The sequence below is a fragment of the Orbilia oligospora genome (genome assembly GCF_000225545.1).
Source record: "Orbilia oligospora ATCC 24927 unplaced genomic scaffold scaffold00083, whole genome shotgun sequence".
Lineage (NCBI taxonomy): Eukaryota > Fungi > Ascomycota > Orbiliomycetes > Orbiliales > Orbiliaceae > Orbilia > Orbilia oligospora.
In genome coordinates this window covers 1,546,514-1,568,844 of record NW_011645640.1, presented here as the reverse complement: position 1 = coordinate 1,568,844, position 22,331 = coordinate 1,546,514, and the positions used below count along the sequence as shown (strand labels likewise).

At 46.0% G+C, this 22,331-nt stretch overlaps 4 protein-coding genes across 4 annotated transcripts; 2 read left to right on the top strand and 2 right to left on the bottom strand.

Moving 5' to 3' along the window:
• Positions 1-634: 634 nt before the first annotated feature.
• Positions 635-3,685, bottom strand: AOL_s00083g445 (uncharacterized protein; the record flags this gene model as incomplete). Its single annotated transcript, XM_011125624.1, has 1 exon — positions 635-3,685. One exon carries the CDS (start codon positions 3,683-3,685, stop codon positions 635-637), a length of 3,051 nt encoding a protein of 1,016 aa, XP_011123926.1.
• Positions 3,686-8,269: 4,584 nt separating this feature from the next.
• Positions 8,270-8,728, top strand: AOL_s00083g444 (uncharacterized protein; the record flags this gene model as incomplete). The annotated part of the gene is made up of 1 exon (XM_011125623.1): positions 8,270-8,728. One exon carries the CDS (start codon positions 8,270-8,272, stop codon positions 8,726-8,728), a length of 459 nt encoding a protein of 152 aa, XP_011123925.1.
• A 7,533-nt stretch (positions 8,729-16,261) lies between these two features.
• On the top strand, positions 16,262-18,024 carry AOL_s00083g443 (uncharacterized protein; the record flags this gene model as incomplete). Its single annotated transcript, XM_011125622.1, has 2 exons — positions 16,262-16,416; positions 16,500-18,024. 2 exons carry the CDS (start codon positions 16,262-16,264, stop codon positions 18,022-18,024), a joined length of 1,680 nt encoding a protein of 559 aa, XP_011123924.1.
• Positions 18,025-19,890: 1,866 nt separating this feature from the next.
• On the bottom strand, positions 19,891-20,764 carry AOL_s00083g442 (uncharacterized protein; the record flags this gene model as incomplete). Its single annotated transcript, XM_011125621.1, has 2 exons — positions 19,891-20,366; positions 20,539-20,764. The coding sequence occupies 2 exons, from the start codon at positions 20,762-20,764 to the stop codon at positions 19,891-19,893; spliced, it is 702 nt and encodes a 233-aa protein (XP_011123923.1).
• Between the last annotated feature and the right edge of the window lie 1,567 nt (positions 20,765-22,331).

Here is a 22,331-nt window from a genome sequence, read left to right as displayed (position 1 = left end):
GAAAAGCAGATAGGAGAGTGAAATCGGTATAGGGGTATAGTGTTATCCACAAATATGTACAAGAAGAGGAAGATAGAAACGGGATAGAAACGGGATAGAAACGAGATAGAAACGAGATAGAAACGAGATAGAAACGAAATAGAAAAATGACGGGAAGATTACCGTTGCGCCTTCACAAAGACTAGATTTAAACCATTGGTGACAAAAATTTCAACTCCCTGAGAAGCACAACGCTATCCCGACCTCCCCATCTGTGGTTAAAACCAAGGTGTATATATAAATATGAAATATCAAACCCAATAAGAAACGCAGTCAGTCCTTCCCCCAATCCCCAAAGTCCCAAGGAAAAAGAAAAAAGAAAAACAGGAACTGACCCTTACCCGAAACAGGAAGACAAAACAAGATAATAAAAAAAGGGCCCAGAACCATGGGTATTCAAAGAAATAGATCTGACGATATTGGGTATTTTTGAGGGGATCCCCCCTTGTGATATTTGAAGCATCAAGAAAAGAAACAAAAAAGTGTGGAGAAAGTAAACCATTCAAACACCTGGTATGCAAACCTTTATATCGCAAAAACGTAAAAGAAGTCGCTAAAACAAAATATGAAATATTAATATACTTGGAACCTTTTTTTATTTGCGGAACACTCCGGAGAGCCATCCGCCTCTTTCTTTGTGGGTGTAGGTTTCGTCATCAGAGAAAGATGTCCTACGCTTAGGGATTTTCTTTTTGGAAATAGGCTTGAGTTCTGGTTCATCTGCGTAGTTGCCGACGCCGAATCCAGCCCCAGTTCCAACCCGTCCTTTTGTTTCGACGCCTTTCGCCGTGACTTTGATTTGCATATTCTTATGGAAATTTCGCATGTCGCGACGATGCTTATTGTACTCATGCGGCGGCATGGAGTAGCCTCCAACCATAAGATCCTTCCAATAGGTTTTGTCGGGTGGGGGTTCAACTGGCGTTTGTGCACCACGGAAGCTGATACTAGGTCGGGGGATTTTGAGGGCCAAGGTTGATGGCCTTGCCCGCGGCTGTTCTTGGGCGGATGCACGGGACTCGCGTTCGAATCGCGGCTCGGGTGGCGGCGTAGGTGGGGATCTCGGTGACTTTGGTGCTGGGGGCAACTGTGCAGAAACAGATCTCGGCAGCGTCATACTCTTTCTCGTTGACTTGGTAGATGATGGTATTTTCGAAGCAGTGGGGATCTTAGACACTGATGATTGCTTTGAGTGTGAGTGCTTCCTGGGACTTGGTGTTTCCTTCGGAGTCTCCACTCTATCTTCCCTCTCCCTCTCCCTCCTCTTTTCTCGTTTAGAATGGTGTCTTTTATGTTTTCCGGAGCTAGATTTACGTCGCTTATGCTTCGTCGGGATTGGAACTGGCGGTGGCACGTCCGATTCCGAATCAGATATGAGGGCAAATTCGTCCTCAGATCTGTCCAGTGTGTCATCCTCGAAATCTGATTTTGCGCTTGAGGAATCCTTCAGAGGGAAAGTAAAAGGAGTCATATCGGCGGCCGAACGTTCATCCGGGCCCTCCTGTGGAACCGGAGACGGGGTAGCCAACCGAATACGCATTTGAAGTTCCAGTTCCCTATTTCGCGCCCGGAGCTGCTCTATTTCCTCCATAAACTCGCGTCTTTCGCCGGCTTGAATTTGGAGCAATTCTCGGGTTCGATCCAGTTCATCTGCAAGATTTTCGACTTTGTAGTGATTGATCTCAGCATCATCTTTCATATTGCGGTTGTCGCGAATAAGCTCATCCAGATGGCTTTCCAGCCTGACAACTTCAGCCCGGAGCAGCGTATCCTTCTCCCTTAAATCTCGAGTTAAAACGTCTATTTCCGATTTCAACTTCAGATTATCGGTCAATCGGAGCTGCTCTTGTTCCCTGAGCGTGGCAATCTCAGCCTCTAGGGCAGCGGTAAAGTGGGTGACCGGAGGCTCTGCGATTTCTAGCAACACGGGATGTTCAACTGAGGCAGGAGCCTCGATGACTGCCATCGCCTCTTCTAGCTCTTCAGAAACTGTTTCCTCGGGTTCTTCGACAACGTCCGCTAATTCTTCTTTAGGAATTTCAGGGAAGGGAGACTCCGAAATCTCAGGAACACCAGATACCGGAGCGGGCTCGTAGGAATCTGTTTGGACACCGATTTCTTTGACCTCCTTGATCTCTTTGACCGCTGGGACCTCTACGATTTCCACAACAGGGGGCGGCAGGGTTTGCGATTCCAACTTGGCTTGTAGTTCCGCCCTAGCTTGTGATTCCGCTTTGGCTTGTGATTCAGCTTCAGCTAGTAATTCTGTCTTGGCTTGTAGTTCTGCTTTTGCTTGTCCTTTTGCTGCCTCTGCAGCGGCAAGAGCAACCTCGAGTGTCGATATAGAATCTTCATGGCGAGCATTGGCAACACTTAGGTCAGTGTTCAACTTCTGAATCTCCAAAACGCAGACATCCCGTTCTTCTCGTGCAGCATTGACTTCTTGTTGCAAAATCTCGATTTCCCCCTGCAAATCCGTGCTCAGAGTCACGATATCGTTTTGCAGTTTGGAAACTTTGGCGTCGTGCTGGCGTTCGATCTCGTGGAATACAGCAGTAGCCGTTACAGGAGGTGGCGGTATATCATCTAAACTCGATAGTCGACTGCCAGGGCGAGCAGACATTCGGGATCGAATAGATGCTGCAATTGATGGAGCACGGTGCGAGGCAGCAGACGGGGCCCGAGACCGCCCTCGGTAGGGGCGACCAGATGTGTCTAACCTCAAGGCAAAATCCTTTAGGTTCTGCTTTGAGGATGAGGCGACTGAAGCGGTATCGTCGTCAGCTACTATCCGGGGAACTTCTGGCGGTTGTTCTGTTTCTGATTCGTTATCTGCTCTCTCAGTAGAGTCGGAGTCTCCAGAACCGTCGGAGTCGGCATCCGATTCGTACTCTCCATTCCATTCCAATCCAAGCTCCTGGCCTAAGGATTGTTTGTTTACGGGCGCATGCGAAGATGTGCTGCTTCTTCGGCTGCTCGATCCGTAGCTGCGCGCGCTTTCTGCTATAGAGCTCATGCTCGTCCGGGAGCGTAAATTCTTGATGCTAAAATTGCTGTCCAGAGCATCTTTAGCATGGATGAATTTCTCTAATTGACCTTCTAGCCAATCTCGCTCTTGCTGGACAGCATCGAGCTCGTTTTCCGTTTCCCGCAGTTTTGCACTCAGATCCAGCCACGAAGTCGGTCTTTTCTTGTCCGTATTACCTCCAGAACTTCCAACTCTGTTACTCGACACAACGTGCAAATGGAGCGCCGATGCCACCTGTTCCTCCAGCTCTGCGACCTTGTCCATGAGCTTTCTCCGTTCATCCTGCTCTCGTATAACATCCCTCTGGACGCCTTCGTAATCTTTCTCTAAAACCTCTCTCTCCGTTCGTAATCTCGTAATCTCGGCACCACTTATTCGTAACTGTCGTCGCAAGGAATTGATATCCTTCTCCTGGGTTTGCACATGCACCGCATTGTCGTCGAGCTGTGCTTCAAGATTCTGGATACGATCGTTTAAACGGTTGTTTGTGCCACGGAGCGTTCCGAGATTCGACTGCGTCGTATCCAGCTGGGCCTGCAGCGAATCTATTTCCGCGTGCAAGTCATCTGTGTTTGAGGAAGTCGACAACCTTCGTGAGCGGTGCTGGACAACCGGCATCGCTTCCAACCGGAGTTCGCTCGACTTCACGCGTTGACGGTCAATCGACACGCCCCCGCGGCTCCCGAGTTTCGTAATCTTGACGACGGTGAAGTCGGGGACTAGGAAAGCCCCCTAGCAATACTAGACAGAAATTTTGTAAGGATACCGTCCTCGGAACTATTTTCATAGAATAAAAATAGATAGTCCTCTGGACTTTTTCTTCTTTCTCTCTCTCTTTATTTTTTTTTTNTTTTTTTTTTCGTTTCTTCTTTCTTTTAAGTTCGTAAATCGCGGTTTCTGAAGGAAAGACAGTACCAGTACTCAAAACAAATAAAAAATAATAAAAAAGAGCGTCCCGTCGTCAATAACAAAAAACCTATCTCAAAAGAATGTTGGTGTTGAAAGTCGTGTTTAATGTTTAAAGGGGGCGTATTCCGAGAAGCCCCGCAGAAAACAGGTTTAAATTTGTCGATGGCAACCGGTGACGACGGTTGCCGAATCTGCACGGTCGTACGTAGTTGGGGCAAAGCGTAGTCGGTCCTCAACAACGACTACCCAACCGTTACTCTGGTGGTGGTGATGGTGATGATGGAAACTGGTGAAGGAAAAGACTGAACGAAGGGGTGGACAAACAACAAAAGGAATGAGTCGTTAGTCATTTGGCTATTTCCCTGACACTGCCAATTTTTCTGATTGGGGAAGGAGTTTATTATTTTTACCTTTCCTGGTTGAGGTGTCCATAAAAGGGTGGATGCGAGATGAAGCGATGCGTGTTTTCCCACTCTTCGGTTTCCCAGCTGCGCTGCGCTGCACACTTGATCCGAAAGAGGTTTGGAAAATGTATTAGGCTTGGAGTTATTGCGAATGATAGGTCTGTTAGTGTCGAGCTTGGCTGCAATATCTTCAAAATAGGGTTAGAAGGTTCCTTGTGATCGAGTTGGCTTCAAGGGATGCTGGCGTGGGTTATTCATTTCCTGTGGGAGGATGAGATATTTGCGACAAATGCACAAGGTTGATACTGCGAAATGCTCATGTCGATGCCGACAGAAGAAAAATTTTTTCGCCGGCGCTGGATTTCGATTTCGATACGCAGGCCACGGCCGCGGGCAGCTCTTCGCTAATGCCCTAATAGCTAACTCCAATCTTGATGATGGTCGCCTGACGTACTCTTCCGTCGTACCGTGCTTGTGTCTGTACATGCACCATCCGCCTGTGGTACCTTCGATCGAAGTTCCAAGCCATGAGGGGCCCATAGCCATCTTCCCGTCGCAGCTAATTATCGCTGTGGCCTGTCGACGATCATAATGTGTAGGCACATCTCTCTTATCGATCCCGCAGCATTGAAAATTTTCTTCCGCAGATAGTATAGCGTTGTTCACTCCCCTGCTTCCAAGCCTGCTGCTGATTGATTCACGAGATCAATAACGCAGGTTTCCTGGAGGTCGCCCGATTTCATTGGAAAACTTTCCCAAATGACATTCTTGACTTATGCAAGAACATGCAAGAACAGCTAGGTTTGCAGCGATTTGGATGCTAAGAGCTCGACCGACTAAATCACCCCTCCTTCTGCTTCTCGACATATATACTGAACCGCTTCATCTGATCTTCCCCCCTCAGTTCGAGGTACGGAGTAGGAGTATGAGAGCTGTGTTTGCTACTCTCAACGTTTTTCTTGTTGCCATGGTCGCTGTTGCCATTTCCTGCGCCGGTGCGCGGAAATTGAACCGTTCGGATTTCGTGCGAAGTGCAATCAATTTCGAATATTTCCCGGGCCGAATTGGGATGAAGGGGATATTCGGAATGAGATATTTTCGTTGTCGGGAGATGTCGCAGCAAACTTTCCCTTAATTTTCTTTCCTGTTCCCTTCACCCATCTCAGGAGCAAAGGGGCCAATCATTTGCGACTTCCAGATCTCGTTTCCTGCAGTATCTCCCAATTTATGCTGCCAAACTTGGTGGAAAGGTGCGATGATGACCCTGCCGTATGCAGTTAGCCACCAAATAACGCTGACTATTCGTTGAACGAAATGTTTGACGGCTTTCTGGAAACCAATCGCAAGAAAACCCTGAGGCCTGACAAGGACCGCTCGGGCCAGACTGCAGTATACTGCTGCAGCGCCGTCCTGTGTAGTGGTTCCACACACAGAGTCGGTCCTACATACCTTCATTCACCTTTCCGTACTGGGTATCTCCGATTGATTCGGCCGGCTTGCTTGTCCCGCTATTCGGCAAGCCGAAAATTCCAGAAGCTGATTTGGAAAAAAAAAAAAAAAGGAAAAAATAACCAGCACCTTCGAATATTCCCTAGCCTCAGCTCAAGCCACTACCACCGTTAGTTGGCCTGACTTGTGTACTTGCTTCCATAGTATGATTGTGCTGTGCAGAATGTAAAAATATCTTTCTTCTTGCTGGTTAAAACATCACGCCAGATAAACGCGACCGACTGCCTATTCGTGACAGTGAATCTGTTTATCCTACCATCCACGCCCGATGACGTCTGCCATGGTTAGCAAATTTTGAAAGGTGATGTTCATTTTCTACAAAAGATTGTTTCGCTCAAAGCCGATATTTGAAGTTTAAGCGGTTGTATGTCGTAGTACCCAGAACTAAAGAAGTCAGACAATGTTGCAACCTCTGGTCGATCTTGGATCCGGACACTTCAATAATCTACATTTGCGAAGCTTGAAGGGATAATGGATAGTATAGTACTATAGTGATCATATACTTTGGTTTAAGTTCCGATCAGATCTCGTTTTCTCTATCTCTTTCTCTCCTTCTTTTTCGTTTTTTTTTTTTTCTTTCTTTTCCCTTTCTTTCTTTCTTTCCCTCTTTCTTTCCCTCTTTCTTCCTTTCTTTTTTCCCTTCCCTCTCCCTATGTGATTCTGTGTGTATGTACGATCTAGACTTCAAGATTGCAATAAGAACAGTATTATTACATGGGGGATATTCCCAAAAGGTTTACAATCCGCGAGCTTGGCACCGACTAAGACAAGATAGCACGGCGGAGCTGCATGTTAGATGTGGTATGGTATGGTATCCTTCCATCTCCGGATAGAACGCAAGCAAATCAATCTCTCGTGTCGGTGAATAGTTGGTGAATCCGGACCCGTGAATAGCGCGGAGAAACTATACTACATAGTAGAGAAATGTCAGAGCACACCCCATGCACCGATGAACAGGGTTCGACAAGATGGCCTTAAAAAGGTTACAGTGCAGAAGCCCTGAATTAAGGCATCCGCCAGTTTTTTTTTTTTTTTCCTTCTCCTCGCCAGAAACAGAACATAACCGGGCTTCCAAGAGTGTGGAGGGGCTCGCCTTGATTCCGACTAGCTGCTGCGACATGGCTTTATTGCTAAGTCGAGCAGAGAAAAACATTCCTATGTTGGCGAACATTTCGACCAATTTTGATATTCCAGACTCGACTCTCATGATAATATTGGGCTGACGATACCGCCGCATGCAAGTTCGCAAAGCAAAGCATGCAAAGCATGCAAAGCAAATGCGGCAAAATTGACAACAGTTGTAGACATTGTCTCCGGCTCAGCCCTGGCGTGCAGTTAGGTTGCATTTGATATTAATTTAAGTGATTGTGGAAAATAAAAGGAATAGTCTACATACTATGTACAGGTCACCGATACTAACTGCCTAGCAAGTAAGTACATTACATTACATGTACATGTACATATTTACCTAGTGATTACGGAAATCCCTTATCAAGATGTTTGTCAGATTCGGTATATATGCCCAATACTTCGAGTTCTCAGCCAGGTTAATTACCGTTAATCCACGTTGGTGGTATCGTACATGGGGAAATGACCTGGTGGCGAGCTCTGGACCGACTAACGTCGTCAAAACGGCTCAATGCCTAACATGAAAGACACAAACAAAGGCGGATTATTCTCACAATGAACAAACAGAATTCAAGCTGTTGTACTATGTATGTATGTAATGCATGCTGTGCATGTGGAGACGTTATGTGAATATCACCGGAAATATACCAAGCTCTGCCGCTCGTACGCCAGATATCACCTCACCGAAAAGCTTTCTTTCGGGCAGTTAGGTCCATTTCTGATGTCACTTCTCATGATCTCGGGTTACATTCGTTAAGCATTTCGCCGGTTGAGTTCATAGGTTGGAGGCAATGAAAGGAAAACTAGACGACACTATCCCCTAAATGGCGATTACGGGCCATGTCCGGCCAGCCCGCCATTTTTTTTTTGTAAAGGTTGTCTTCGCTTGTGACGCAAAGAGGAATACTGAACAACGAGAACTCTACTATTTTTATCTTACCCTAGTCCTTGTTCGCTCGACAAACCTTGCCTCGAAGTAACCTCACGGATGAATATTCACAGAATCCCGTGAGCATCGCGATCGAAAGTGGTGATGGTAGACTAATGCGGCGTGGGAGCCATAGGGCTCCGAACTGTCTGCTCTCAAGTATATATAGTCATTGAATCTGCTTTGGAATTGACTTTTTTTTTATCATCATCAGCATCATCATCATCATCAGCATCAATACATTCGCTACCTTCAAAACACTCAATATAATCTTTATATTTTATAACCTTCGTTTTTAACGAACACTTTCAAACAATAATCAAAATGTTGTTCCGATTCTTCTACACTCTCCTCCTCTTGGTTGCCTGTGCTTCTGCCAGCGTCTTGAAATACGATCCCAACTACTCCTACTCCAGGAATCTTCCTCTTACCAGCTTTGCTTGCTCCGACGGTTCCAATGGCTTGATCACAAAGTTCAAGGGCACCGTTAACAACCTCAGCCAGCTCAGGAGCAAGCTCAAGCCAGGTGTCCAAGTTGCTGCCCACAAGTTTGTTACTTCCTGGAACTCTCCATCCTGCGGTGCATGCTTCCGCGCTCGCAACCCAAAGACCAACCTTTCGTTCAATTTCATTGCCATCGATGTCGCCAGAGACGGTGTTGAGACTGTTATCGCATCTCCAGAGGCCTTCGCCAGCGTCTCTCCGAGCGGTACCACCAACGAGGGTGTCCTCCCTGTTTATATCACCTACTTCAAGGATGCCCCAAGCAACTGCTGGGCCTAAATACAACGAGATTCGATATGAGAACCATTCTACGGTGATCTAACAATCTCAAAGATCCTTCAAAGATCCTCAAAAATCACAACCTAAATGGTTCAGTTCATCACGATTCAAAAAAAGAAAACTTCGAACGACGAATACGAGACGGATTTCCTTATGAGCATATTACTATAACATACACACACACACACACACACGCTCCTTAATGATTAATTTTAATTGATATTGATTAGTTTCAGGATATTGGTAATGGTTGGAAGTTAAGTTGCATGGAATTCAATTTTTGTAGCATAGCAAAGCATAAACTAGCATATTACGGCGTCAAATAATAATAAAACCCAGTCTTTCCTTAATGAACCTCAAAGTTTCCCCGCTCTATTCTCAAATAACAGTATACATAGACGTGCTCTGAGAAATCATTATATTCCTGCTGACCAGAACTTTTACCAGGCTGTACTCCGCAGGAGAAGAATCCATCAGCTTTCAAGCGGATACATGTTGTCGAGACGAACGGGATACTCCACCTTCCGGAAGCAACCGATAAGCTGCAGCCAAGACTTGTACGTCTCGTTTAACCCACATCTGCCGGGATCTTGTCGTCATATCGGTAAATGCAGCCGGACAAAAAAAAATATCTTCATGATTCAGATATTTAGATCTAGAAACGCTATGCTGAGATAAAATACCAGTGCATCCCAGCCTAGTTATTTCCGAACTGCCGAGGAATCCTGGAGAATGAAGATATTGGAATATAGCAACATGCAACATACTGCACATTAATACCACTGCATCAGGCTAGTCGAAAGGATGAAGACGTCAACCACGAAATAGGCCGTCGTTTAGATAAAAATCAATATCAGTGTGGGCTTTAGGTTTTTTTCCTAACAGTAGATGCACACGCATCTAGACGGTTCCCGTCGGCTCCCGCAACTTCTTTCGGTCATATGTTACGTCGATATTCAAATATTCAGCTACCAATTCAGGACTTGAAGGCCGACGAGTGGGTTAACGGATGAGTTTGGGTATTTCTCATTTCGGAGTTTAGTTGTCCTTGCTTCGTCCTACGACGGCGAGTGTTCCTGATTTAGAACATTCCTGTGTATCGATTCATGGCATATGTGGTATTTTTCGTCACATGAACGTTCAAACCTTAGATCTATAATCTTTACTGAATGGGAGCCAAATCTTTATTACACATTGAGCAAATCCAGGTAACAACTGGGGGTTCAAACGTTGTAAACTAGATCGATTCTTAGGGACTTGTTTGCAGCAAATTTTGTCAATAATGGGCTCCTAGAGTCCGTCCTAAAATTTTGTCGTGCTTGCAAGTATCTTTCAAAGTCGATACTCGAGTATACTCGTCTTTAATCAAATTCCATGACTACAACGGCATTTCGGGCTTTCCGGTACCGGCTACCCAATATTGCAATATGGAACTAATCGCAGAAATAGCTACTACCCACAAACTAAGTCATTAGCTTGTTGATATATGTGGCACGAAATCATCGGTCTATAGATCTAGACCTCATTAGCTGCCACCTTCAAAAGTTGCGCCGACCATGTATATATAATTAGCCAGTTTCAACACATATATAACGTTGGACTCTGCCTCGTAACAAGAGCACCTGGGTTCGAGGTTAACGTACGTTGGGCTACAACAGGATGCTCTAGAGTCTGAAACAAAGCTGCAGCCTTACTGCCCCGCAAAAGATACCCCTACAATTTTCGAAACCACTTCCCTATAAAGCAAGTGCCTGTCGGCTTTTAGGCGAGTCAACGCCGGTGGGCATTCCAATTTCGAGGAGACGAGCTGCGCCCTATTTAGGATTGGAATAGATATTAGGCGACTCGGCAGAAGCTTGTGTTACGCCTTCATTAATTAAAATCGCATGTTTCTATGTAACTAAGTAAGTACCCAGGTAGCTGCCCGCGTCTGCGATACGAGACTAGGTAGCTGCTGGCTAGTCATGTACAAGTCGCGAAGCTTCAACGGCATGCATCAGGTGTATACGTGTAATATATTCGAAGATAAGGAACCATAGGTTTTCTTACTTTGTCATGAATCGCACCATACATTATCGATCTTCATTGGTCAATACGTACCTACCATGTAGTAACGTAAGATACGTAACTGGTATATACTAAGGAGTATTTAAACATAGCGAACCACTTCGGCCGTCAGTGCAGCGCTCGCCAGTGTTGCAATTCAATCCTAAGGGCAATTGCAAATTAATGACCTTGTGTATTCGTGTAACAGCGACCCCTTAGTATGCTGGAGCCTAAACAGGGTATCCTGGCACCTGAATAGACCATTAACTAGGGCATCGGCCAGTCGATCTGACCGAGCTCACCAGATCGGAGTGTGTTCGGATTTCCTACAAAGTCCCAAGTTAGATCCAAACATTTCTAACTCGAAATTAACTCGAAGTCCGACACACGCGCTGTTGTACAACAGAAGATCCGATTTATACGCCTTAGAAGTATCCATATATGCATAAAAGTAGATATACCTAGTGAAATCACACCTGGTGACAAATTGCTACCGCGTACCACAGCCTCGGATCTGCCTAGAGTACCATAGGTTGCAATTTCCATAGAAGTCCTAGGCCCCTCGAAGCCTTAAAAGCCGCTACAAGAACCCCCATGTATCGACGGCGGATGGTATATAGGTAAAAAAGAAATATACTCCGTCACGTAGATGGGCAGAGGATATGAAATGCAGGAATATTACGGAACATTCGCGTCAGCCCTTCATGCAGTATTCTACCCACCGCAATGCCTAGCCGGAGATCCGATATCTCGGCTTTCGGAACATATGCAAATGCAAAAAGCTTATCACTGATACCCGCAGGGAAGATGCCTACGGGCGATGTACGTTTTGTGGGGGACTACACAGTATAGTTTGATTCCGACGCCCAAGTCAGTAGATCGGAAACTGGGGTATGTTACCTGGAAACCGGGCTCAAAACGGCTCAAAGGAAAGAGTTGGTTATATGCCGCCATGAGTTCCCGGGGTTACTCGAGAATAATCAATAGATCCACATCAAAGATTCTAGCGATGGTGTTTATTTCAGAGCTGCTAGCTAGGCAACAGCTTGGACTCTGAAGCTGGTGTTTCGTCAACCTGAACTTTAGCTAAACCCACTCAAAATGGGTAAGATAACCATCGAGTTGGTTAGTGCCATAACGTGAAGTCCTTATTAAGAATTAGTCACGACTTTTAATCGATATCTCGGTATCTATCAAGTGAGAGCTTTCTGAGGGAAATTTGGAACGAATACTTAGGCAACATTGAACATGACACCACGAATTAAAACTTGCCGTGGCTAGCCTTGCAGTTTACTGATTCTAGACCCAAGAAGTAGAGGAAGAATAGAACTTGTACTTGAGGAGGCGCCTGGGTACCAAATTTGCCCAAGAAAGGGACGGGCATTATTTGTCAAGGTACTGTGGCCACGTTACGCAAAGAGCTGGGTAGCCCCGCACCAACTACTCGGTATCTCAAGAATATGGATCCAAGCCAACGATCGTTAATGAGACTAATCGAATGTAAGTTGGTCTCAATCAAGCCCGCTGCAGCTAGCCAGTACCTCCATACAAAAACTATAACACAAGTTCTGTGTTGGTTGCCACCTGAGAGCCTTGCGCAGCTAGACAGGGAACATTCTACTTGGCGTGAGCCAAGTAAGTTAGTCGGGGAACAAGCAATTGGCCCAGATATCGGTAGCATGATAAGTTTGAAAATCTCCAAGGGATGGTAAGCCGCTGATGTAAATGGAAAGGAAAGAAAGAGAAGAAGGAGGGGGGGAAAAACAAAAAATAAAAAAAGAGGAAAATAAAAACGTGGTGGTGTATGTATCATGCAGATCACCTGCGGCCTCGGGAAGTCCGAAAAGAAAAAAGAGGCCGTCTCCTATAACACTCGATGATCTCAGTATCTTATCGACATGAGACCCAAACGTTCAATAATCATGAATTAGTGTGGTTGAAATCTTGCCCAATCCAAACAGGACCCTAAAGGTGGCTGGCCAGAAAATCCTGTTATGGGATGGCTACTTTTCGATGCATGCAAGAAGAAAAACCTGCTCTGATTATGGCACTACCTGGGCTGCAGCGCATTTGAATTCGTCGGAGAGCGGAGGGAAGCCGTGTGTTTTGCGTAGCTTTGCGTGTGTGGGGCTTTCGCTTATCTTCGAGGTCTGAACATGAATATGAGAAAGACTTTCGAGGTTACTGGCATCAACGAGTCGTCCCATCTTGGTAGTGTGGTCCGAGAGGGTGCATTTGAACTAGACATCTCGGGCCAATGGGAATTCGGGTATTGATTGCATCGCCGTTTACATAAAAACGCTATAGGTCAAATAATCTGGGGAAAGAGGCGTCGGCTGCCTAAATTCAACCTGGTCGCGTGTTTAAGAACTAGCTCCTGTAGCGATGCGGAAATCTACTGGAGAGATGATGTAGATGTCTGCCATAGGGGAACGATCGGTTACGAGATGAGGCCGCGAGTACTTGCCCATATCAGTTACAGCGAGTTCTATATCGGGTCAGCTGAAAGAGCCACTAACTTGAAGCTGGCCATCGGTGCAATCATATTGATGTCGTGATACATTTAAATTTATGCAGTTCACTTCACATTAAAAGGTTTCTTTTAATGAGTACCGGTATCCTAGCGCGGGTGCATGTAGCTGCCGGGTTGCGAATACGAGCCGTATCATCTTACCCCCCACGTCCACAGAATTCCAACGAGGGTTCAACGGGGCCGCCCGGGACGAAGATGTGCATGTGAGCCTCGCATATTGTAAACCACATGCGATGGAACCAAGCTGTCAGAAATGATAGTGGGATAATTAAATTAATATAGACAATATAATATAACTCAGCCGGCAGTTACATACAATGGCGAATATTGAAAATGGTGCCGGCACATACGATAGGCTAGAAGGTAGAACAGCACAACGCCCTAGAACCACTATCACCTGCCGTATTAAGAGGAGGATGGATGATATATCTAGATTTCCAGGCCTGTCGTGTTTCGGAAACGAATGAACATCTCGTTATCGCGAAGTGTGATAAGCCATGAATTCAGGACGGCTCTGCACAATATTCCATATAGAATGGCATCGCAGGCAAATATAATAGGACTACAGGGCACGCGTTTGTGGCCTGCCTCATGCTTGCAATCTCGAGTTCTAGGATTTACAATCGCCGGCTTGAAGCTCGGGATGTATTCCCACTCAATCTTTATCAGATATCGCAAACGTACGTTGACATCAATATTCGGATAACATTGCTACATCCCGAAAGATACCCGGCCTTACAACTTCGCAGTCCAACAACAAAGGTGTTAAAAGGGCATGGGAAACAGGGCCCCGTGTGTCTGCAGTAGTATTAGCGCCAACTGTTGATTCGCTTTCAGAGAACAAGCTTTACAGCCGTGTCCAAGCTCATGGTCAAGAGAATATAAGCAATGCAAAGAAATGTCCAGTCTTCTTGGGCAACTCCAGGCAGCAGCAGACTAGACCCAGGTTCCTTAGATATGGGTGGGTCTCTAACAGTCCAAGAGTCCTTGGCGCCAGAAAGCAACAAACCGAAGGTCTAGTCTTCTCTATCGTGATGATAACGGCTAGATATTCAGGAAGTAAGCAAAGATATCATAAAAAATGGTATGATCCCCCACCAAAGGTATCCTCACAGTACGAGGACACCGATAAGAGTGAAGTTAATTTTAATTCTCCACTGGTAGTAAGGAGGCAAAAGATATGTGTGGTTCGCGTGTATTTCAAGCTTAATATTTTTGCAACATCGATGGGGCAAACCCACCGCTTTGCGTGTGTGGGTGAATGGCTTGACGGCATCTGAGGCCAAGCTGCAAATACACCGATGAAATCTAGGCAACAAGCTTGGGTGGCGTAAGTTGGGTGTCTTTCTTGGGTTGCTTTGCACCCCGTAGATATCCGATGCGTTAGAAATCCATGGGATTTGGATCTTTTGACAGGCGGGTGCTAGCATATCTAGAAGCGTGGGAGCTAGGAATCATCAGAGATGCCATTCTAGGTATCGTGATTCGTTTCAGAAGACCTAGATCATGGTAATTTAGGATCACCCCAGAACCAGGAACGAGGTGCTTTGATGGCAATTCCTCTGTGTTGGAGTTTATTTGCCTACCATTCTGAATATTTCGAACCGAGGTTTTCAAACCATGGTTCCACAACGCCGCAGATGAAGTATTCGATTCCTAGTCTGTATAGAAATTGATTTCCAAGCTGCTGACTGACGTCTGTGTAGACGATTACTTTTCGAAATAAGACAAATTGGAAGCCAAGCCATGCAGAATTGAACGAATAGAACCAAGCAATTTTTCGATACCAAGCGGAGTTTTGTTCATGCCAATGCGGAGGCCAGCATATTGGCTTTGCTTGTGTCGATGAAGCCTCGTCTAATCCCTGCAACTGACGGCGGTGGGCCGGAGCATGGGTTTGTGACGCATGTCTCTTTCTTTTTCCTTGACGCTGCTGCCTATCTGGGATCCTCATGTGGGAATTTCGAAGGACAACATTGAACCTTCACCTTCATGTCAAATCCAACTTTTCCAGCCCATCCCGACGGACGTGCTGTAACCAAACATTCTTGCCCGAGAACTGGAAACCACATTATTTGCCGTAATTTGAAATGACAGATAGTTCAATGAATACGGGGCGTTGATTTTGTACCATCTTGACCCCTGGGGATTTTGTTGAAAACGGCTCCTCTGAAGGTATAGGGTCTTCAAATGTTCTGTGTCGATGTCTGTGGAATACTTCCATTCTTCATCCAAGACATTGTTAAATTTAAGACCGAGGGCTCGATCAGCAAGTCGGCATATGAAATAGCAGACTTTGCCCGTTACCTTGATCTGATATAGCCACCCGACGACGCGCCTGTCCTGATTCTCGCCTTTTCCGTTCAAGTTCAGGTTGGTAACACCTCCGGGGTGCAGCTCGTCCGCGTCCTAGCACACAATATGAGACCTTCGGGCGTTAGCTTGACTTTTCGGCAAACCAGTAGTATTATCTGTTTCGCTATTTCCTACTTTTGCGACATGCATAAGACCCTTCGCAGATATGTTGCTTTTTTCTTCTGCCCGATAGAATCCTTTGCTTCTTTTCGGTGTTGGGCAGCATGGGTGGTGGTATCGTGCAGCAATCGAGGAGAACTGCCTCAGCGGTTGTCGTAGTATGTAAGAAGTATCTTAGGATGGTTGCTTGTACCTTTGTACCACCCGTTGCAGTTGATTGAAATCGGATCGCCACCTCTTCTGGAGACCCAGGTAGTTTCCTGTTACCTCTACACATCTCGAGTTTATTTTATAAGAAGCCTCTTCTCGCCCTTCTAATCCCATCAATCCCCCCCATCAATCTTCTCATCCTACTCTTATTGTTCTTCCTCTACGCTTTTACCTACAAAAGCGAAACGCAACATCAATTTTCCACAAAGAGGCCGTGTCAGTCAAATCGTCCTCTTCACTGAGCAGACCGTCTTGGGCTTTCGACCAATATGTCAGACGACGTTGAGAAAAACGTTGAGAAAAACGATCATCGCGCCAGCGAGGTTGGCGTCAAGCCAGAACGATCAGAAGTTGCTAAGAATGAAGCAGCCAATATATACCAAAATGCCGAGGACTTCGAGAAGTACGGCTACGTCGCTCGTGGGTAAGTACTTAGTCATCGCCTTATTCCCATTTTTTTAAATGTTTTTTATTGTGGACTGCAACTGACTAGAAAAAAATTTGTAGCCTGAAGTCTCGTCACATCCAGTTCATCGCCCTCGGTGGTACCATCGGAACGGGTCTCTTCTTGGGTGTTGGCAGAGCTCTTGCTGGCTCCGGTCCTCTTTCTGTCCTCCTCGGTTATTCATTCACTGGTGTCGCGATCTTTGCTATGATGCAGTGCCTCGGCGAAATGGCTACCTGGTTGCCTCTTCCTGGTGCTATCCCCCAACTGGCTGATCGTTACGTCGACGAAGCTCTTGGCTTCGCTGTCGGATGGAACCAATGGTATAATTCAGCTATCACACTCTGCGTCGAAATCTCTGCTGCTGCCCTCGTTATTGGATACTGGGACCACAATGCCGATCATGCATCCATTTATATCGCGGTTATTATTGTTCTTATTATCGGTCTCAACATTTGGGCAGTTTCGGTATACGGTGAAGCTGAGTTTTGGTTCGCCAGTATCAAAATCATCACGATCGTCGGTTTAATCATCCTTGCTTTCATCCTCGATGTTGGCGGTGGCCCAGACAGGCATAGGTACGGCTTCCAGTACTGGAGAAATCCAGGTGCTATGAAGGAGTACATTGGTACTGGCGATACTGGTCGTTTCCTTGGTCTTTTCAACACCTTGGTCAATGCAGCTTTCTCATACGGCGGTGTCGAGATGGTCGCCGTCGCTGCTGGTGAAGCCGAAAACCCTCGAAAGAACATCCCCAAGGCTGTTCGTCGTGTCTTCTGGCGTATCCTCTTCTTCTATGTTCTCGGAACATTGGCCATCGGCGTCCTCGTTCCATACAATGACACCAAACTCCTTCAAGCTCAAGCTGACGGTGCCCCCGGTGCTGCTCAGTCCCCATGGGTTATCGCCATTGACCGCGCCGGAATCAAGGGTCTCCCCCACATTATTAATGCGGTAATCTTGACATCCGCCTCGTCGTCTGGTAATGCCTTCCTCTATACCGGTTCCCGATACCTCTTTGCCATGGCTCAGATTGGACAAGCCCCACGATTCCTCCTCAAATGTAGCAAGCGTGGTGTCCCAATCTGGTGTGTCGCAATTACCGCCTCGGTTTCCCTCCTTACTTTCATGACTGTCTCCAGCGGATCCGGCAATGTCTTCAATTGGTTCTCTAATATCGTTACCATCGCCAACTTGTTCACCTGGGCTACAATCTGCGTGGCTTCAATCCGGTTCACCGCCGCCCTCAAGGCCCAAGGCGTTGATAGATCTACCCTTCCATTCCGTGCATGGGGACAGCCATATACCGCATGGTGTGGCCTCGTTTTCTTTTCGATCATCATCCTTTTCAACGGCTTCGCTGTCTTCACCAAGGGCAACTGGAAAGTCGAGGACTTCATTATTGCATATATCGGCATTCCAATCTTCTTTGTCCTCTATGTATTCTGGAAAGTCCTGAAGCGCACAAAGATCCATACGCCTGCTGAAGTCGACTTGTACACCGGGAAGGCAGCTATTGACGCAGAATACTGGCCAGAACAGATCCCCAAGAATATGCTTCAAAGGTTCTGGTACTGGTTGGTCTAGTTTCCGCCTTTTCATCCGTTGTTGTTTTTCTTCTTCTTTCTTTCACAAGGAGGGTTGAATCGTCATGGTCCCTGGAACTGGCAAGCCCTTCTCTCATTAGCTTTTATGATTTTTCTTACTACCTATTTATGATGTATCAAACTTTTATCACGGCGTTTGTTTTCTTTGGGAAAGATAGTACTCACTCTGAATCGGAATATATACACTCCCATTATTTCATTAATGGCACCTCTCCATCAGTACCTATCCATGAGGATTGTACAAGAACCCTGTATAACCTTAAGCTTGTTAAGCTAAATTTATAAATTAAGGCCTTACTAGAGAGAAGGCCTGAATTGAATCGAAGGGGTTTGATGATTGAACCGAACTAAAGATCCACACTGGTACCAGACAGTCGTAGAATAAATTGCAATGTTGCACAGCAGAAGCTTTGGAAGAAGAGAATAGGTGGTAGAGAACTAAATCTAGTACTCCCATTCTATTTTATGAGCTTCATGCTACTTAAAACGTCTTCCTGCGCAGGGTGGTTAAACGTAACCATGCTAACCAGCGCCAGGCAATCCGCGTTGAGTGAAGGATCCATATTCCAGGTGTCCCGTTCGGTTGGCTTGGCGTCACCATGTGCTTCGGTTCTGACCATGATTCGGCTACACAAGTTTCCATGCGATATATTCGTAAAGACATTGTTGACTCCTGTGAAAGGATGGGAGGAGGCTTGCTAGAGAAGCATATATAAGTATATATCCTCTAAACTCCTAAGAGCTCGTAGATATATAGATTCGAAGCTGTTTGTCGAATATAAGAAACAAGATTTACTGACACAATGCCGAGTATTCAAATTTAGGGCCTCGAATGGTTTATATAACCAATCTCGGATTGGGACGGCCCTGCCGGACCAGCAGTGGGTCTTATGGCAACAGTCATACTAGCTTCAAACAAGCTTTCCGGGGTCTCAATGCCTGGAGAACACTCAGAATACCCAGAATTGTAAACCAAACATACGTACATAAGTCTCTACTAGCTATAACGTTAGCAGAGCTCTCCACGAGGCAAACGCCACGCCAATCAAAAATTCCGTGATATTATGTAACGCGTGTGAATAGCTTCGTTGCAAATATTGGGGGTTCCAGGAGGCGATAAAGCAGTACCTCCCGTTTAGTGTACCGTCCAATAGAAAGATTTATATACAGCATGCATCTAAGGAAGCCACACGTATCTGCGTTGGTAGCCTTGGAGGCCTTTTGGGAGGCCTTGAGGCGAGAGGGACTTCGAAGACGCAGATGGTTTACCGAGTGGACCCAATACCAGGGTACTAGCGACCAGAAGCCGGTCATCGGCTCGTCAAAGCACGCCCTACGATGTCGAGTGGTCTTTTGTTTATTTTGACCACTCTCTTGCCAAGATTTAATTCCAACTCTCAAAATGTTATAACTTGTACGGATATGGAGACTAATGTAACCCGGTGATAGGCATCAGTTTATGCACATGCATCTGCAGAATTATATCGGGCACGTGGTGATCCTATTCAGCGGTGTCTTGCGTACCCAGTCTTGCTAACTATGGCTCGCCATCAGCTCCCATCGGTAGCCACTGAGGATAAATGTCGTTTCGGATTGGAGTATCTTTGCTATCTTACATTTCTCACTATACCCCGAGACTTTTCCAGTGGAGATAATATTATTGGTAACCAGAGCTGATAATTAAAACCGAACGGGACCGGATGTCGGCCCCAAAACGCTCCGGGCAAAATGAATAAAAACGAAATACCCACCCGACCGGCGTATAGCAAACCCAAAAGATGAAGGAATGAAGAAAGGAAGAAGTAACGCCGAAAAATGATGCACTTGTTTCGGAAGAACGTGAACTTCAACTACACCCACAGCGCTTGGTATCTTCAATTCTCGAGGGCTCGAAAGCTCCATGCTTTTCCATAGTTCCCGCTCTTACAATCCCTTCCCTGATTTGCGTTCCCCCTTGTTCCTCACTTCTAAACTTCACAACATCCCATATCTCCTCGGCACTCATATGCCCTGCCGTATCTGGCATCCTGTGGCCCCATTCTAGTTTTCCGTTTCTTATAAACCATTCCCCACCAACTTGGCTCATATCACCTGCTTCCCATAGCGCCCCACCATGCATTGCACTTTTCATTACATGTTTGAAGGCCTTCAATCCCATTTCTACTACGGTAGTCTTTACATAGGCCGGCTTTTTTGCTGGCCCTTGTAGAGTTCTGCCCATCCCAAGGGCTTTGAATATCGCCCTCGAATGGTCGGTGTATATGGGAAAGGGTGTTCTGAGTTCTTCAGCATATGGCTTGATCATGCTATAACCACCACATCCTATTATTATAAGTCGCGTTCTTTGTAATTTAAGGGTTTCGGGTGTTATGAGGGGTGACAGTGATTCGATGTAGTTCTTGCAAAGGCCGCAGAAAAAATGACGAACTGTCAGAAGTTAAAATGATTATTAACAGGTTTCCAAGGACGGCAAGTTTAAAAGTCGGGAACGTACCGAATATTACAAGGACAGTATCGATCTCATGGTCCGTTTGAATGAGGGACCCGAACGAGTGTATTTCGCCATTCCTGTCCACCATGGGTAATGATAGCGCTTTATCCCATTCGGATTGTGAGGGTAGCTGGGATGGAGAAGGTGGTAGTCCGCTCGACGGACTCTGGACCATAGGCTTGGCTAGAACCACTTTCGATTTTGGGTTTGATGTTGCCGCAACGGCCATTTTGCTTATGTAACGAAGTTATTTGAATTGAAGGATTTTTTTGTTTCGTGAGATATGGGAAACGCGGCCGTAGACTTGCAAGGGTGTCTTCTGAAAATATATAGTGTCGATGGTATATGGGTGGATCCCTGGTAGTTGTGTTGATATATCGTTACCAAGATCTGATCAATCTCTCGAGACGGGAAACAAAAATCTGGAAATATGTCAAGGAAGAAAAAAAAAACTTTAAAGGAAAAGACCTTCTTGAAATGCTGTGGGGAACTGTCGAAGACCGCGTTAAATCTATCACGTTGGAGTATTTTTGGGAGGTTTCAAGTATTCTGTGTGATACTGAAACCGACCTCCTGGAAACGTTTATATAAACGAAACAGAACGACAACGGGAGGCGTTACAGAGTGTGTTATATACCAGTTTTTCGCCAAAAGCTGCTGGGAAAGCGGATTGAACCGTCGAAGGCTCCTTCGCTGAGCTTATAGCTTTTCCCGTGCCTCGAAAATGGCATTTCCCCTCAGACCACCTTGTCTATCTCCCTCCTTGCATACGGGGAGGACGAGTGGCCAGCAAATATGCAATTGGACTCTAGCTCTACCACCTCGAATTTTCCCGCATCCTTGGTCCATTCCGCAGGTAAATGCACCGAGAGTTTGGATTCCAAGCAATTTTATTGGATAATTTCAATGTTGTACCTATCATTCGGCAATCTAAAAGCGCTAAGAAGGCAGAATCCGTACGCAATCGAAGCAAAAGTCGGACCTCGAAGGCCTTGGGAGGACCATGTGAGACATAGTTATCCCATTTTGGGGAGGATTGTTGTCAAACCTTGGTCTCTTTTGGGAAAGACCCCTGTTGACTTTGTTCCCATCATGGAAGTGATTGTCCATTTTGCTTGCTAAAGCGGAAATAATCCCTGTTGATTTGACTACATCGGGGCGATCGCCGAGCCCAATGTGTACCCTGTAGCACAGGAGGCTGTAGAGCTAGCTGAGGCACATGCACAAGTACTTAATGTACTTGCGTGGTCATTTACCTTTGTAGCTGTTGAGTGACATATAACCTCGAAGGTGGGACTTGGGTGAAGAACTCGGCCGAGCGCTGACTAGCTTACCTGCAGCTTTTCGAAGAGATCAATCGCATGGCAGGATAAATGCATGCTAGCTGCAGCGCTGTTGGAGCTCTGGAGTTGGGTATTAATATTATAATGATTGGTAACCGGTTGAACTTTATGTAATCTGTTGGGTTAAAGGCCTGTGCGATGCCTTTGTCATGAAGGGCCTCGGAAACTTGCGAAGTCAATTATCAATAATCTATTTGAGACTCTCGGATGGCCAAATCCTCCCATGTTCTAAATATTTTCGTCTTGAGGTACAAGCCGTTCGACCAGGAATCAATCATGACAATGCAATAACAGTGCACATTTTAGCATCTTATTGGATAGTAACGATTCTGTCATACCCGGTCACAGCCTTGGATGGAAGCCTCGAACTAGCTCTAGGAACGGAGGAAGAATCGATCCTGAGCTCGGGGTTTTCTAGAGCTGTGTACCTTGCTGGTGATCCTTACCCGAGTA